At 34.1% G+C, this 19148-nt stretch overlaps 2 protein-coding genes across 2 annotated transcripts in view; one reads left to right on the forward strand and one right to left on the reverse strand.

Annotated features, from left to right (window-relative positions):
• Nucleotides 1–366: 366 nt before the first annotated feature.
• Nucleotides 367–14040, reverse strand: nop53 (NOP53 ribosome biogenesis factor). Its single transcript, XM_056474397.1, has 12 exons — nucleotides 13830–14040; nucleotides 13340–13416; nucleotides 13171–13258; nucleotides 10409–10617; nucleotides 10272–10327; nucleotides 8793–8888; nucleotides 8594–8692; nucleotides 6222–6383; nucleotides 3276–3451; nucleotides 803–869; nucleotides 643–719; nucleotides 367–519 (listed from the first exon to the last, which is right to left on the reverse strand). Exons 1-12 carry the CDS (start codon nucleotides 14033–14035, stop codon nucleotides 459–461), a joined length of 1374 nt encoding a protein of 457 aa, XP_056330372.1. The 5' UTR covers nucleotides 14036–14040; the 3' UTR covers nucleotides 367–458.
• A 2988-nt stretch (nucleotides 14041–17028) lies between these two features.
• The window catches only part of atm (ATM serine/threonine kinase), a 155958-nt gene continuing 153838 nt past the window's right edge, over nucleotides 17029–19148 (forward strand). Inside the window, exon 1 of the mRNA XM_056474506.1 lies at nucleotides 17029–17368. Coding sequence (XP_056330481.1) covers nucleotides 17297–17368 — 72 coding nt within the window. The 5' untranslated portion in view covers nucleotides 17029–17296. The remainder of the gene's footprint in view (nucleotides 17369–19148) is intronic.

Here is a 19148-nt window from a genome sequence, read left to right on the forward strand (position 1 = left end):
ACAAATAAGACTTTCTCCAGAAGAAAAAATATTATCAGACATACTATGAAAATGTCCTTGCTCTGTTGAACATCATTTGGGAAATATAATTAAAAAAAAGAAAAATTCAGGGGGGGCTAATCATTCTGACTTCAACTGTGTGTGTGCCTTTTACTAGAGGGTGGGCTTTTCTTGCAGAATCTGCTTCCTGTCAATTTTTTTTTCACATATTATGGATTTTTCTCTTTGTCACAGTCACCCTTGACATGCTGGCTGGGGGAACTAAAGAAACAGTTTCTGTAAACATGCTTTGGCACAACGTGCACTATAAATCTACAACAGGAATAAACAAACAGACATTTTCAAAAACAGCACAAAGGCAAGAGATTGTTGGAATATAACAGCTTTATATTTTATTGCAATATGAACACACAACATCATTTCTCAGAATACCAAGACGGAAAAATAACAGCGTGTGTTCACTGTATCTCCCTGAAGGCTCTCTTTTCCGAGTACTTCAGCTTATACCTCCTCTTAAACCTGAAAAGAGAATTAAAAAAAGACACAAATGACACAAAGCCTAACATTTCCAAGTAACACCACTAAAAGAATACACATCGCCAATGTTATTGTACTAATAAAACAGTAAGACATTGAACATACTTGGCTCTTTCTCTAGGTTCAATGAGGTTTCTCTTCTGTAAGCTCTTGAATCTGTCTTTTAGGATGCTGCCCTCTGGCTGCAGGATAAGGAAACACATTGTTTGCAAATTACATAAAGTGAAACTCTGGTGAAGCTCAACAAAGCCCCAGTTAAACGCACCTTTAGACTGCGAAGTGAACTGGCAAGCTCATCACTGAGCTGAATATCGAGATCGGGTTCCTGGAACCTACAGGAGATAAAACACAAATCAAAGCACACAAGGTTACTTAATTTGGGCTGGATCATGTTCTGGAAAAGATCAGATTTTTGTGTGTGAGAATGAGTGCGAGTGAAAAAAAGCAAGCAAGACTGTGTAGGTATATGCAAACATTCTGAGCATTTAGCTGTTGAGACCATTCAGAAACTTGATTCTCTTTTGCTAGGTTCACACCAAACATGAAGCACTGTGCCACTCACTTGTTTATCCATGGGGTGTTTTTCCCCTTGCACATTCCATGATAATTCACCTCTATTTGCTTTTGCATTGCATTTGTGTACCCCTACTCCTTGGCCCTTGAAACACAGTGTGAAGGGGAAGGGCTTTAAAGGGCACCTATGGTGAAAAATCAACTTTTCAAGCTGTTTGGACAGGCATGTGTGTAGGTATAGTGTAGAGACCGTCATATTGGGGTGATATAAACACACCCAGTCCTTTTTTTAACAACATAAAAACGGTCGACCGATTGGGGCGGTTTTCAGACCAACCGCAACTTGATGTAGGAGTACGGTCCCCCCGGCCACCAATATTGATTGACAGGTGCGCATCACCATATCCTCAGTTTGTTGTTTCACGTCCGCCATTTTTCAGCGTGCGAGTCAAAGCGATGTCACTAAATGAACACTCTTGCTCTATTTTTAGATGTAAGGCTCATTGGGCTCAACACAAAATCAACTTTCATCACATGATCGCTCTAGTCGGAAATATTGTTTGTAACTTAGTTTGTTTGTAGGTAGGTTTGCAAACGTGTACTTTTCATTACGTCTACCTGAAACTTCAGGCGTTTGTATTTCTCGCGGTCACAGAAGCTCCCTGTGATCTTAACTAGGTGCTGCTGGAAAGTGCGAGCGTGTTGCCTCACGTGCGTGTCCCTTCATTGTAAATAAAATAACAAACTTGCCTGCAGGTCGCACGCCAGAAATGCTGCATGCATTTCAGAATTCTAAACATAGGTTTCTATCAGGGTACACACAACGGTGCTTCAAGTCGGCGTCTGTCCACGGCACTTAGCCACGATTCGGGACACTTCATATTTCTGCTGCGCCATAGAGGACAATCTGAATAGTTTCATTTTAATAACATCTGAGTGTGCCTTGTCATGGCTCTGGTGCCTCAGTCAAAGTTAATTCAGTGTGCCTGGTTATTAGTCTCAGTGTACAAGCTTGGAACTTTAAACTAGCACAGTTGGCTGTAAAACTATACAAGGACTCAAACGATTTTGTACTCTCTGCTTGGTCTGTGTCCGACTCATGTTGCTTCACTCTGTCTCTTGGCTCCGCCCCCTTGTTACATTGGGCGGGAAGTGGAAACTAATTTTCATGTGAAGCAACACACCCCTAAAACGGCTGCCTGTGGACACGCCCCCAAAATGACACTTTTTAACACATTATAATAAAACAATCTAAATTGTGTTTTAAACTGAACCTAAACTGGCACACTCAGAAAAACCATAATATTAATATTAAATCTTAAAAAAGGGGTAAACTATGTGCCCTTTAAAAAATAAACCCCTAAGACATTGGACAGCACTACAGCACCTGCGCACGTCATCATACGTCATCGTGATCTCATGCTTCATATGAGATCAGACGATCACGACTGTTGTAGTTATTTCAGTTGCTTTATTTTTTGGTATTTATCTTTAGGAAATCACTGAAGGCATATATCATGTTATCATAACGATATAATGTGGCAATAAGATCGTAACTATATGCTTAAAACGAGGAGTAGGGATCAGGGGAAGGGCTAAGTTTGGTGTGAACCCAGCAAATATCACACTATCACCATTAAGTTATGTCATGTTTCAGGAAAACTACAAGTGTGTTGTTGATGTTAAGGAAATTATTCATTTAAAAAGCAAGCACCATCTATGTGCACTTTTCATAAATGTGGTAGAAACCAACTCTTTGAAGAAGAGGAGAGAACCTGAAGAGGTTAATAATTGTCTGATCAAAGGTGCCAATTACAGAATTGAAATGAGCATGCATTCGCAATGGTATGAACTGTTGTAGGGTGGTCAAATGTGTATGATCTTTCTTTTTAGTCTTAATATTTAAGACTCATATCAGTGTAAGATATTTACCACTATGTTAAAGATCTAACCCCCACATATGTTGTTTTGACATCCTTCAGGGGCGATCAAGGGTTAATCAAGGTTAGCCGGCAGCTAGCTCTCTCTGAAGTCCTTCAGCATATTAACTTTAAAAATGCAGAACTTTCTTGCTGGCTGCTCCCAGACTCTGGAACATCCTCCCTCTCAACCTTCCCCTTTTGTTTAGACTTTTTAAAATCCCTAATATATTCTGTGTTTTTAATGTTTTTTTTCACAATGTTGACACCCAGTGTAAGTCTGAGAATGATTGGCAAAGTACTGACTTGAGTCTGCCCAGTCGACGAGGCATGCTTTTCTCTGCCTCTTGTTTTGCCTTGCGCTGAGCCTGCCTCATCTTGGTCCTCTGTTCCTGATTCTTCAGGTTTGCACGAATAGAGCGCAATTGAAACAACTGCTGTTTCTTATCGATCACCTCACGCTCTGCCTTCCTCTGCAACTCCTGTTAAAGAAATGAAAGATTTGAAAATGAATCAAGTAGGAATACACAGTGTTTATTGAACTAATAAATTGGACAATATGGGTGAAAGTGAATAAATAAAATTGGATAATAACAACCAATGAAGTGCGCTTGGTGGTCTGATGTGTCCAAAATGGACTAAACGTGTCACATGCTCGAAGCACTCTTGTATTCATTATTAATTTAACATTCAGTGCACAAAGACAAAGTGCAAAAATAAAGATAACAGAAAAAAGTGATCACTGCAGTTGCCGGGTTTAGTTTCAATTTCACTCTGAGAAATAAAGGTACAAAAGTAGTCACTAGGTGATACCTTTTCATAAGATACACTGCTGTACCTAAAATGTCCACACTGGTACCTTAAAAAATACCCTTTGTGTTTAAAGTACCATTGAGGTACACTAGTAAGTTCTAATATGTACCTTAATGGCCCGTTTCCACTGACTGGTACAGTATGGGTCACCTTTATCAGGCTCGCTCAAGTAAATGTCAAAGTAAAGCTGTACGGGCTGTTCACATATCATATGAGAAGCACTTCTCACAAAACAGATGCTTAATACACAAATCCTTGTGTATAAATGATCATTACTAACTTTTCTATAACCAATTCGATTATAACTGCAGATCAATGACAGTGCGAAACGACCTACTGTAACGTCTGCGATTAAATAAACAAATACATGCAGCATATATGAACACACACAGCCCCTTACAGTCTCTGATACGTTGCCAATTACAGAAAAACTACACACAGCATACATTTAGTCCTTATTTGGGTTCAAAAACAACACGCAATATATAGTCCAGTCAGTGCAAACCTCTCATCTGTATCTTTAATCTTCGCCAGCACATATAACCTCTGTTAGAAAGTAATTACGCCATTCTGAGTTCATAATAGTGCAAAAGGTGATGATAATAATTAAACATGGTAGTTTGTTCATGTTTTAGGTTGCTGAAAAAATCATTTGCTCTGTTTTTTCCAGCTTCTCCTTTATTTTTCGCGCTTCACTCTTGTGTTTGGATGTCAGAAGCACTTCAATAATCACGTGCATGTTATTATCATGAGCTCGAAAAGTACGTTGTTTCAAATATAGATGCACACGTGAGCTCTCTGGAGAAAGTGAATACCCGCTCGCACTTTTAGACAGCCTCATAAAACAAACAACAGGACAAGGCAGATTTTGTTCTTGGCTTTGTGGCTGTTCATCAAGAAGACAATAAGGTTAGTTTGAGCTCGGGTCGACCATGGCTCATTATTTGTATATAGTATTTCGATTTAATGTCTCGGCCGTGTATTTAAAAATGGCGGTTTCTTTGTTTTCATTCTCCTGCTTGTGTATGTGCAAGTGACGTATCTCTGTAAACCAATAGCGTTCAGCTGCGCATCTAGCTGCACCTTTTGGTACCCCTTTGTCGTGCTAGGTAACCTTTGCAAAGGGTACACAATAAGTGGTACAGTACGATTCACTTTTAGGTACCTTTTGACAGTGTAAACAGCCATAAAAGCATACCGAACCGTACTGTATCACTCAGTGGAAACGGGCCATAAATGTATAAATGTGGACTGTGTATGAAACAGTTAGGTACAAAAAAAAATAAAAAAGAAGCTTCTGAAAAGTTACCACCCTAGTGACAGCTTTTGCACGTTACCTATTGAGTACAACTGTTTTTAATAGACAGAAAAATTCTGGTGTGTATTCTGGTGTGTATCTGCCCCTTGTCTCATGTAAATATTATGTGCAGCTGTGTGAGGGGTGGCACTAGAGACAAAAGTAGAGATATTATGTTAAAAAGGTAATAGGATGGCTTGTCCTAAAGACTGAATTTAAGTCATTGATCCTCTCGATATACTGTGTGCAAGTGTTAATCTTACAGCTTTTATGGCCTTAGCATTTAGGATGGTATTTTCCTTTAGTTTAATTTCTCTTCTGAGATACAGACATAATAAAACATGGGAAAGCCCTTTTCTTTTGAGTGATACGTTATCCCTTGTTTATCGGTCAGCTAGGAAGCTCAAAATATTGTGTGTGATTGGGGAGCAGTAGAGAGGACGCCAGGTGACTTCTTTTAATAGGGTCATCTTTATATATTATGTGCAGAGTATGGTGTTTGTGCTATGTAACAGTCAGGGCTTGACATTAACATCTGCCAGCCTGCCAAATGAAGAATAAAAATGTATGTAAACAGCTATATTTAGCTTGTTTTGGCACAATTTTTTTTTTTAATTGGTGGCAAGGAAATAATTCGTTTAGTGTGGCCAGAGGAAAAAAATGATAAATTCTTAGTGTTGAGCCCAAAAAAGCCATGTGAAATAAATTTTTAAAAAGTTAAGGAGGCATGTGGACATAACACAATTTAAATCAAGTAATTTTAGCATGCCAAAGTCAAATTTATGCATATAGAATTTTCCCAACAACAAAATTGTGGCTAGTGATTAAAAAAGTTAATGTCGAGCCCTGTTAACAGTACTTTTATTTCTGCACGTTCTCTCCAGTTGGCTTTTCAATAGCACGGTTTTGTAAAATTGCCACAGCCCTTCAACTCTGAAAACTAGACTGACGCAATTTCAATTTACTAGAACTTCTATGTTAAGCTGCTTTGACACAATCTACATTGTAAAAGTGCTAAAAATAAAGTGCTAGAAATAAAGATTAATTGAACTGAATATCTGTATCTGAAAAAAGAAATGACATATCGTGCATCCCTAGAATCAAGAGATTGGTAAACAATCAAGTCCATTTTGCTTGCTTACCTTGATCTTTTCAGCCTTCTCTTTTTTCCTTTGCCTCTCCGTTTTCTTTTCCTGTGTTGCAGTTGGCCCAATGACTGTGTCATCAGCATCCCCATCTGGATCTTCTGGCTGATACTCATCTTCTTCAATTAACCCCTCTACCTGCTCTTTAAAGGTGCTCTCCTGCATAAACACAAACAAATTCATATTTAGGAGAGCATGTGGATATGTTATCTAAACCTGGAGCCAGCGTCTGAAGCAGAATACCAGCTCACTTAAAGGCATAGTTAAAAAAACAATTTTTGTACATACACATTTTTACTGCTAAAATTCCAGGACTTTTCCAAGACTTTCAAATGACCTAATGTTTCATGCAATGTCTACATATGCCTGGTAACAGAAAAACATTGCATGTTCAAATTTATAACAGCATATCGTAAAACACGCAGCAATCTATTTAGTTTCAATTTATATTTATATCTATGTAAAATTGATTTTGATAATGCTGACACCGCACTAATAATGTGAGAGTATGTGATTGGCCAAGGACAGAATAGAAGTCAAGACAATTATCCCAAGGTTTCGTTACATTTATTCTTCCATAGTGGGGTGCCACACCAAAATTTATCCCGCCACAGCTACATTACCGTTCTCATTCAAAACAGTCAGTCTTTTTTTTTAATAGCGGGTTATAATCGCACCAAAACGTATAAGTGAACTATAACACAGCTAAAGGTTCTATAGTTCTGCATACAACAACAAAAAAAGACTTTATCTTGCTGGAGTTTATAGCCATTTTACTTCAGGATGCATTAATGTCGCTTTGTAGGTCTATTGGAGACATTCATAAATATTCCTAGCAATCTAATAAATGTTGGAGACATACTCACTACATAAACGTGCACTTCAGCAGCGTTTATTTGAGAGCACACAAGAAAATCTGCGCTTGAGCAGCATATATTTGAGGGCGTGTAAGAAGTTGTGCATGAACAGAGGAAATCAGCGGGCAAGCAAAGATTTTCTCATGCTCGTATTACATAAATCTGATTTTGACTTGTAATACTACGCTTATGACATTTGCTATTGAAATAACGCCATAGGTAGTTGGTAGATCTGTGCAAAAGGCCTACCGCCACAGCTGGAAAAATCCTAGAGGAAACACTGTATCCTATATTCAAGAATACAGATATTTGTTTTCCATGACTTTTCCAAAACTTTGTGGGTTTTTCTGTTTTTCAAAACTTTTCCAGGCCTGGAAAATGCCATGTTCCAGGACTTTTCCAGGTTTTTCAAGACCGTATGAGCCCTGTATAATTTATTCGGCATTCAATTGTGCCAAACCTGTTTGGGTTTCTTTCTGCTGTTGAACACAAAGGAAGATACACAAAAAGATTTTGGAAAGCAGCCGCCACTGAATTTCATATTTTTTGTGCCTACAAGTGACGTCAATGGCTGCTGGTTTCCAACATCCTTCAGAATATCTTGTTTTGTGTTCAACAGGATAAAAAAAACTTGATAAAAGTTTAGAACTACTTAAATACAAGTAAACGGTGAACATTTTTTATTAGTTTTTAGGTGAACTTCAAGTATTATGCAGCGCAATGTAGTGTGTGCCTACTCAAAAAATAAATAAAACAAACCTGCTAAAAAAAAGTGTGTATTGTGTCCACTTAACTTAAAGGGCCATGAAAGCTCTTGTCTCAGCAAAAAAAAAAAAAAAAAAAAAACTGTTAATTTGCACAACAGCAATGCAAACCCACACACGTGTCGTGGAGATGGAGAGTGATTCTGAGAGCAGCATTTACAGAGAGCGGTTCTGAGACCTGTGTGGATGTGGAGGATTCTCCTGACTCCTGTTTTATTGACTGTAGTGCAGGTACACCACCTTATAAAATTAAACCTTTGTACACAAACATGAGCGGATATGCAGGAGAAAGAAGACTTTTTTTTTTTTTTGAGCTGTGTGTGCATGTGCGCACACAGCCGAGAACTGTGAAGGCTGTTATACTTCACGCGCTCGCCAGAAACCCAAGCATGTTTTATGTGAGATTGCCAACTGTGCAGAAGAATATCAAATATCGCAAATTAAAAAAGTTTGGTCAGTTAAATTATGCTACTGTAAGTAGTGTTTATTCAGCAATAATTTTCCAGGACCGATAGCAGAACCGTTAACATCAGAGCTTATCGATATTTTGGTCTTTTATAATTTAGCAATAAATAATTTAGTATTTTTTCATATTTTGAATTTGTTGGACAAATCTCATGTTGACCAACAGAAAGGCAGTTGGTTTGAAAGTGAGCTAAATTCATTACTAGCCCATTTACCCAAATGAGATTTCCCCAAAGTTTGGTATTGTGACTGCAACCTGAGGAGGTAAAGTTTGAGGTTGTACCTCAGTGGCAATGTCCTGATTCACAGCAAGCTGTCGTGCCAACTTTTCTTCCACTTTCAGCTTTTTGACCTCCACCTCATGTGCTTCACGAAGCAGCTCCTACAAAAACAAACAATGATACGGAAAACATATGGGTCATCATGAAAACACATTTAATTATAAATTAAGTTATGCGTAAGAGAAACAGAGAGCATTTTACCTGGTGAGAAAAGAAGTCTGGGTTGTATGAGCCTCCTGGAGCAATGACTTCAATAGCAGGAAGCACTGAAGGTTTCTCGTTCAGTCTATCTGGTCTCTAGAGGAGGAGGGGAAATTAATTAATAATTGAGCACCTGAACACAACAATGGATGGGTTGTTCTCACAAAACCATTAAAACAACACGGCACTTAGGATTTTAAATTTAAAACAAGTAATAATAAAAACAACACTGTTCTCTACGACGCACAGTGTAATTTCAACATTTTACAGCATTTTCTACTGGAATTCTCTTTACAGAAACGTGTCTATGTCTAAATGTGTGTTGTGTTGCAATTTAAACAAATGAATGTGAACATTTTAGAATAAAAATAAAATTATTCTAATCGATTATTTTACATGTCAGAAAACATATTTCCTGAATATTCATGTATAATGGTAATAAATAAATTGAAAAAATGGAAAATAACTGTTGTCCATGACTGATGGTCTCATTGAAGGTCACAGGACTGTTTAAACTGACATAAAACTATTCAACTTTATTTGAACTTTAAGTGTAAGAGCACACGAGCAAGTTATTTCAAGACGGCTGAGAGGTATAAAAATGTCTTTATATTTTTTTATTCTTAACTGTAGCCTCCACTTTTTGAACATAGACATGACATATTCAACTCAAATGATTGCCTATCTTTAATGCTTTGGTGCACATATTTAAGCCTAGTCTCATTTTAAAGAAGACATATGTCAGATTGTTCAAATAAAGTTCAAAAAGTAAACAAAACTACAGTTATGTGGCTTTATGTTTATGAAAATAATAGAACATTGAAACATTTTTACATTAAATACAATTTTATAAAACCAGTTTTACCTTAAATTTGATAGTAAATCAAAGCTAAATATCTGAACAAACTAAATTCCAAATATGAAGTTGCCATCTAAACAAAATTAGCTTTCAGTCAAATTTTGTTAGGACAAATTACCAGACATGACCACCAGATGACATCCATTTGTGTTTCTATAGGTGACCATGCAAGAGCTCCCAAGGTTTTTTCATGCTTTTTACAATATTTGTAAAGTAGACATAACATTTAAAGTACATAAAAGATAGAGATTTTTTTTTTATTAGAAAAATATTTAATACAGAATAAATGTGTTCAATGTTAAATAAATTGATTCATATTTTATATATGATTTATAAAACTTTATCTGTATTTATTGGTAGAATTTTGTATTTTTTAGTAGGAATTTGAGTTCTTTGTATGTCTGTGACTGCCAGCAGTCAAAAAACAATCATTACATTCTCCATACAACGTCAAACTGAAAAACTAGTCATGCCGGACCTTAACATGTCAAACTGAAAAAGCAGAAAAAACAGCACCTGAAACTGGCAAATATATTTGTAACCTGCTAGCTATAAGTGATAATGTATGAACTTCCTAAAACAAAGCTAATCACAATACAAAAAAAGAACACAGTCTTCACCTTGATAAGCTTTTTCTTAGTCTGTTCAAGGTAGAATGGATCAGCAGCCTCAGGTGCTGTTGGACAATGAAATGAACACTTGTGTTACTATGCACATTTCCGACATTAGAGCAAATTCAAACATTGACTGTACTCACTGCCTTCACTCCACAGGTCATAAAATGGCCTTTCTGGATTATTATTGGCCACGGGTTTTTCTTTAACTGACACCCCAGAGGCAGCTGCTGCCCTTCGGAGTTGAAGAAGCTTTTCTCTTCGCGGCAACACACCTATAGCTGCCAGCTTAGCTGCTTTTTCTGCCTTGCGCCGCTGCTTTTTAGCGTTGGGCTGTTGGTACGCCAGCACACTGAGGGGGAAAAAAAAACATTCGAAAATTATGTGAAAAATGGGTATAATAAGGGGTTATAGATTATCAGATACACCTATTGCAATACAAGATTCAGTACAAAAATCCAGCTAACCTGTTCTGAAGTATTTTCCCTAATATTTAATATAGAACTCCTCAAAGTTACATACAATATTAATGTCACACTTGCTGCCGTTACTCCCCTCCCCAAATCATCTTAATTACCATTTTTATCAATACTATTATTACTTGACTTACCACATTCATACATTTTTAGATGCACTCATTACATGTTTTTGTCTCTGTCTCTCTTGTTTTTGAAGGGGTGCAGAGAGAGAGTTTTAATTTTATTGCCATTTCAGCTTCTATGGCTATGTCATGGCAAAAAATAAAAATAGATCAATTTTAGCACGTTTTATAAATACCAATTTTCTATAATTAGAAAAATATTCTAACAAGTAATCAACAGCAATAAATAACATACAAGGTAAAATACATAAATAATAATGATAATAAGATAAAAATCTAAAAGTTTTTTAAGGTTTCCTTTTGATAAAAATTGTAAAATTTTAGATGGATTCACATTTAAAAATATTTCATTTAAAGTCTGTCCAGATAAAAAATTGTTGTCTGATAACATTAAAAATGGGGCACTCCACAAAAATATGTTTAACAGTTTGGTTTGTGTTGCAATATTGACATTTTGGTGGTTCTTCTTCTTCTTGGTTCTTCTGGAGTCTCGTGTGTCTAATGCGGCATCTTGTATAAACAATCTCATCATGTCTTGATTTAAAAAATAAATTAGATTTTCTTCCTATTTCTGGCTGAATTTCAAAAAGTTTATTATCTGGGCACTGATCCCATTCGGTTTTGAAGGGGTGGAAACTCACCAGAGTTGAAAAAGGTGACAACCACAATTTTTTTAAAAAATTGTTAATATAGATAATATATTTTCAGTGCATTTAAAGAAAACAGTTTTATCAAACTGTTATAAACAGTTTATTAAAAGTGTGTTCACCGAAAATCTTAAGGAACAGAAAGATACTACATTGACTTTCAATACATTTCAACTAAATGTAATATTTTTGATGTTTTTTATTTTACCTCTATTTAAATTGCAGTAATATTTTCCCCCAAAATATTCATTGGGGTGTAAACATCTTTGCACTGTTATTTTAAGTTATTCAGTTAGAATAGTTCCAGGTTTGGCTTTAGTACTGACTAATCTTAATCATATATGCAAATATCTTACTCTTTAGCATCCTTTAGAAAGTATTAAATTAAAGGAGAAATCTGTATGCATCACTAATCTACAATAGAGAACGGGGTATATGCACAGACTTTTAATCTCAGCCAGCCAGCTTCAGCGCTTCCCGTGAACTGTCTTTCCATTATATAATTGCCATGTTTAAGGTCTGATTTTTAATTAAAAATTCATAATAAGAAAGTTATCCTTACTGACCTTTAGATACACTGCATTAAATTCCATTTTTCCTCGCCATGCCTTTAAAATATGACAGTTTATATTACCCCAGTATTTTCAATGGAGTTTCTGCACTCGCCTGCTGATCCTGATAGCGCCAGCGGTTACACGGCCTCTCATCTCATTTTATGCTTGAACAACTAAATGAATGCTAAAGTCTATTTAACTGAATGTACTGTAATTACATTACAACATCGATGATGTAAAAGGAACCTTATGAAATTGAAAGTAATCACATTAAAGGTGCTTGGATGCTACACTGTAGGTATGGTATTAGCCTGGTGATAAGCGGTGCCTGGTTTTCAACAATTAAAATAAAATCTTTTTCCCATTGTCATTATGGGGTATTGTGTGTAGCATTTTGAGGAAATACATGAATTTAATCTATTTTGGAATAAGGTTGTAACATAAAAAAATGGAAAAAGTTAAGCGCTATGAATACTTTCTGGATGCACTGTATAGTTAGTATTAAAAGGTGATCTTTTTCTAATGAAAATGCACATTTCTTATTTAATGAATACTGAAATCAAACACATTGCTTTAAATGAAGACAACACTTTTTTTGTTTTTGCAAACAAAATTAATGTCAAAACTAATTTTCATGTCAAAAGGTGGAAATAACCAGCATCTCTTGCAAGCAAATTTATATTTATGTTCATGTGAAAAGCAGAAAATATAATATAATCTTAAATTATGCAATGTTAAAAAGTATAAAACAATACCTTGCATCTATAATAATTATAATATTTTTTATGGTAGAACAGTGTTTGCGTTTGCTCAAACTGATTGGCTGAACTGAAAATGCAGATGGGAACCATGTATACATATAATTCACCATTATACAAATCAACCAGTTTTCTAAATTCAACAACATCAGACCAACGAAAGCCCTCAGATCTCAGAAGGCCGTTCACACAACAGCCCTCCAAGTTCCATTGTTTATCTTCACATTCCCAAAGAAATACTGGGAGCGCAAGGATGAGATCATCAGTGGGCAAGAGCTCAGTCAAAAAGAGGACAAAGATTACAATTCATTCTGAAAGACAATCTTACAGCTGGACTGTACTTACTTTTTTGGAGCAGGTATGTGGGAATCCGGCTGAAGAATTAGATCTATCCGCAAAGGTTTAGATCGTTTACCTTTCTTGGTTGTCGTCTCTAATAATAAGAACAAGACTATTAAATTAAATAGACAAAGTAAATACAATCAGGAGATAAACAGATGTGTTTTATACATACGTGGTTGTTTATCTTTCGCTTTTTCACCAGTGTCGACGAAGAAGAGACTTTCATCTGGTTTTTCAGATATCAACCCCCTATAAAGAACGAATAGAAATGAAATATAAATCTTGTTGCTGACTGTATCATGAAGTGATGGAGGTTGTGTAGATAAGTGCTACTTATCTAGTAATACTGTGGCTTTTATAAGAAAGAAAAAACTCCAGATGACTTTTACGTGTACTATATAATACACGATGGTATTAATGCAAAATACAATTCAACGATGAAATGCAAATTGCTACGACAAATAACAGCCACGTGATGCTGTCCAACTTTACAGCTATAAACAACCTAAATTACGTTTTTGTATATGGTCTACTAGAGGGAATGTGACTATAGATGTATTAAAATATGAACAAAAGTTAGTACAGAAATAATATAACAGTTTCCCTTGAATCCATTCCTTAACAACAGCCTTGTTTACTCTGTTCAACATCTGATCACTAACCCTGTGGCTTTCTCCTGAAGCCGCACGTCGTCCAGAAAGTCTTCCACATCTCGGATATCACTGTATTTGTTCCAGTTCTTTTTCTTGTTTTTGTTTACTCTCTTTCGCCGTTTGACATTCGAAATACTACCATCCAAATCGGATTTAAGAGGTAAAAACCCTGGTTGAGACGCTGCCATGCGTTTGTGCTTCCTGGCGGCCGCCATGATGGCGCGTAAGAGGCGGAGTAGGGGAAATGTGCGGGATGACGTTGTTTGTGGATTTGACTCATCATGAATATTTAATCAGTTTTATAATTTCATTCATTTTCTTTTCGGTTTAGCGTCTTGCCACAGCGGAATGAACTTATCCAGCACATGTTTTACGCAGCGGATTCTCTTTCAGCTGCGACCCATCTCTGGGAAACATCCATACACACTCATACACTATGGGCAATTTAGCTTACCTTCTTGCTGTGAGGCGACAGCACTACCTACTGCGCCACTGCGTCGCCTAGTTTTTAATTTATGTTAGACAATTATTTAATAACAGAGGAGTGCCTTTTAAATGATTTTTTGTCTCATTATATCCAATTACAGCTAAAGAATTTGCTATTGTTTTGGAGCAATCCCATCTGGGATTATTATATGCTCATGGATGGGACAATCAGTCTCCCCAGGTTGTGCCACATCTAAATGTGCTAAAATCAGCTCTTGGTAAATTACTATTTTCCACAAAGCCAAATGACAAAAATATCCGCTCTCTTCCAGCGTGAGATAATCTCTTGTCCTAATGCTGTCTATTATTGGAACAGACAGGCAATATAAACTGGAAAAGAGTAGGGACTTTACCTCAAAAAATCCTAATGTACAATAAAATCCATGAAGTGTCTTATAAAATAATACATAGGTGCTACCCTACAAAGTTTTATTTATTATTTATAATTTTTTTTTTATAAAGGTTTATTTGATTTTAATGTGAACTCTTCCTTCTGTGATCACCAAACTGAAGATCTGCCTCACCTTTTTTAGAATTGTGAGTATATCAATTTTTTTTTGGAAAAATGTATTAGGTATATTTAGTGGTATAATTCCTGATGTTATGTTGAAATATGAAAATGTTATTTTAGAATATAACCATCAGAATGAACATCAAGATGTGTTTTATTTATTTAATCTTATTATATTTTTGGCCAAATATTTTATACACAGGTGTAAATTCTGTAAGCATGAACCTTTCTTTCAGATTTTTCTTGAAGATCTAACTCTTTATATGTTTTTGATTTCTGAATCTATACTAACAAGAAAGCTATAAAAACTGTGAATCTGTTTAAAAGATATATATCTGTTTGCTCCCTGGTATATAATGGGATAAAATGTAATGTAATTATTTCATTTTGTTATAATAATAATAATAAAATTAAAAAGCTATATATATATATATATATATATATATATATATATATATATATATATATATATATATATATATATATATATATATATATATATATATATATATATATATATATATATATATATATCAGTTTGAATTTATGAAGAATAGAGACAATTATTCCATGTATTTCCTAATTATATATTCAATACTCTGAGTGGCATAGACTTTTTGTTGAAATGTAGCCTTTCTGTTGACAAAACTCCAGTTAAATTGTCCAGTTTTCACAGACAATCCCTACTATCTTGAAAATTTGTTTGTAATCACAAATTTTCACCCCACAATTATTTTAATATGGAATAACAAGGATGTTTTATTTAAAAACAAATCTTTATTATTATATACAATGGAACCACCAATGGCACCAAAAGCAGCACATATTAAAGTTCATTTTAATAGTAATGATATACTTGTTATAACAACAGTAATGGCTGTTGTTGTTATCCATGAATTTTCACATTTTTTGAGAGAGGCTAGAAAAAAGTTGCGAAGCACTTATTATTGTTTTAATTGTTTTTATTCAAATGGCCAAATTCTGACTGTGGAAAGCTGAATGTGTTGGCCAGTTTGTTATTTGTCAAATAAATGACAACAGGCTACAGTTTTTCTAATGATATATGATGTAATAACTTTGTATTTTAAAAATTATTTTTTGTTTTTTTCATATTTCTTTATTTTAAATCTATAGAAAATATTTTCGGTACATCAAAAATTAACCATCCAACAAGTCAATCCAGCTAAAAATAGTGCTTAAAATGCCACTAAATGGAGTACACAGATATCATAATTAAATAGAAAATGAGGTGAATAACTGCAAAAAATGTCCACTTCTTGAGGGAAAAGAGACATGAACTGGTTATGGACCTGTAAAGGGGCTAATCATTTTGACCTTTAATGGTTTGTAAAAAATTAAAACTGCTTTATTCTCGCCGAAATAAAACAAATAAGACTTTTTTCAGAAAAAAAACATTATCAGAAATACAGTGAAAATGTCCTTGCTGTGTTCAACATAATTTGGGAAATAAATATAAAAAAAAATGGGCATAATAGTTCTGACTTCATATATATATATATATATATATATATATATATATATATATATATATATATATATATATATATATATATATATATATATATATATATATGTATATATATGTATATATATATATATATATATGTATATATATATATATATATATATATATATATATATATATATATATATATATATATATGTGTGTATATATGTGTATATATATATATATATACATATATATATATATATATATATATATATATATATATATATATATATATATATATATATATATATATGTATATATATATATATATATATATATATATATATATATATATATATATATATATATATATATATATATATATATATATATATATATATATATATGTATATATATATATATAAATATATATATATATATTATACATATATATATATATACATATATATATATATATATATACGTATATATATATATATGTATACATATATATATATATATATATATATATATAATATATATATATATATATATATATATATATATATATATATATGTATGTATATTTATTTATTTATTTATTTATTTATTTATTTATTTATTTTTTCTTAGCACTTATTATACATGAGCTATTTTCTTCGCCATCCCTTAGATGGCAGTATGAAACTCGAGCAGCAGCAGTGAAGAAGAGCTGAAAGGCGGTACTGATGCGACGCATGGAAAGGAGTGCAAAAAGTTGCAGAGTCGGATGATAAATAAAGTACTCTAAGCAAACGCATAATCAGAGCGAAGGCTTCTTTTTTAAAACCTCTCTTTTCTTTTTATTCTGCATTGAACAGATCAAGCCTATACGTGGAATTATTCGTTTTGATGCCCGGCAGATTTAAGCAGGATGTACAGTAAAGTACACACTTGACACAGTGGTTAAGTTACTGTTTATGTTCATGTATGCAGCTGATGAATTTGATGCATTAAGTGAGAACGACAATGAGTCTGGCGCTGCACGAGCTGTTAGTGTGCTGCAGAGGACTTGAAAATGAGAAAGCCACAGAGAGGAAGGTGTGTAAAAACATCCTGTGTTTTTTTTTTTTACACTGCTACATCTTATACTGGCCTGATTGACATCAATCTGCTGCAAAATGTATTTTGTATATGGATTCATGTAGTCACTGCAGCCCAAAGCATGTTAAGGACGGATGATTCAGTAGAAACATAAACTGAGAATGTTATTTTAATTCGGGTTTAATTTCTGAATTTGAAAAGGAAGATCTTTTCTAATGGACTAATATTAATAATAAGATGCATGATAATATATTCAATGTTAGACCATTTTGGGGGATGTAAACAAAAACAATGTACTCAACATATTTCCTGTTTTACATTGTAAATTTTTGTAGCTTCTGCAGGGTTTTTACGTGCTCTTAAAGTCTTAAAATGTCTTAAATTTCAAAAAATTATTTTTAGGCCTTAAAAAGTCCTAAATCCACGGAAATATTGTGTTGTAGGTCGTAAATCATTTTAAAACGGGTCTTAATTTTCCTATGTCCATGTAAAACTATACTCAAACGGGTCAATGGCCATCAAATCCCTAACAATATTCCAATAAAGGTTTTAAGAAATGTTTATTTATTAGCTCTATTTACTTATTGAAATGGATTAATTATTTTCCTTACAATAACATTTGTTTTTAAAGCTTTATTAAGGTTTTATCTTGACCATTAAACAAATCTGTAGCGTTTAGCTTTGTGTAAGTCTGAAATTCCATTTATTATGGTCTTAAAATGGTCTTTAAAAGCTCTTAAAAAGTTTTAAATTTGACTTGATGAAACCTGTAGAAACACTGTCCTGAGAATCTAAAAAACAGCCACATATTGATAAATAATGTTATGATAGCTGTTTTAACATTAGGTTATGATTGATTTGCGTCTTGTTACAGTTAGCATATAGTTTGATGATAAGCAGGAAATGTTAATGGGCCAATGACGTCACCACATTGAAATGGTCTATAAAACAACAAATGGTGTGCTTTTAGAAAAATGGGCAAACATAATAATCAGTATCTGACAGTGATTGCTATAGAATGTATTCACATTTTTACAGTTTGCCAATGTACCTGTTGTGTGTGATTTTATGAACTGGATAATCTCCTCATTTCTGCGGATGCTGTAATTTACACCAAAATCTGATGTCAAATAATTAATTTCGTTAAATTGCATTTGGTCATAATTTGACAATTATATTTTGACAGGTCATTGTTTTAGTAATGTGAGGCAATGTTTAGGCTACCCTGCTGTAAAAAAAACAGCTTACACTAGGCTAGGCTGGTTGGCTGGTTTTAGCTAGTCGACCAGGGGTGCGTTTACGAAAACCATGGTTAGCCTACTAAAGTCGCAAGTTGTGTCGTTACAAACATACATATAGTTTGCAACTATAACTCTAGAGCTGTAGTTAGAAGCATAGTTCCTGGCTGTGTTCTAATCCCAGTTATCCCCCTATACTCTATTCATTTAGAACATTCTATCATTTAAACTTGGATTTATAAAAAAAAAAACATTAAAGTCATCTCTCATAGTTGTAATGTGCTTTCAAAGTAATTTCAACAGTTCAGTTTTAGCAATCTTCATATTGACAATTGTTTTACCTTCGCAGTGCACTTTAAAAACCTTGATGTCATTTTGAACACAGCCGTGGCTCATGATGAAAGCTATAGGTGATCTATTGTTTAAAAGCAGACTTTATGTTACGTCTCCAAAGCTTATGAAAGCAAAAAACATAGCATATGTTACTGCTTTTAATTTATAGTAGGTTATTTATTAGGTATCTGTACTGTATATGACAC

This window comes from Danio aesculapii, chromosome 15 (genome assembly GCF_903798145.1).
Source record: "Danio aesculapii chromosome 15, fDanAes4.1, whole genome shotgun sequence".
NCBI lineage: Eukaryota > Metazoa > Chordata > Actinopteri > Cypriniformes > Danionidae > Danio > Danio aesculapii.

Excerpts from the sequence above, each read along its gene's own strand:
- nop53 (XM_056474397.1), bottom strand. The coding sequence starts at position 14,035 with ATGGCGGCCGCCAGGAAGCACAAACGCATGGCAGCGTCTCAACCAGGG. Across the intron at positions 10,328-10,408 it reads TGACCTGTGGAGTGAAGGCA|CACCTGAGGCTGCTGATCCA; the intron begins GTGAGTACAGTC and ends ATTGTCCAACAG. Across the intron at positions 3,452-6,221 it reads AGAAGGCTGAAAAGATCAAG|GAGTTGCAGAGGAAGGCAGA; the intron begins GTAAGCAAGCAA and ends TTTCTTTAACAG.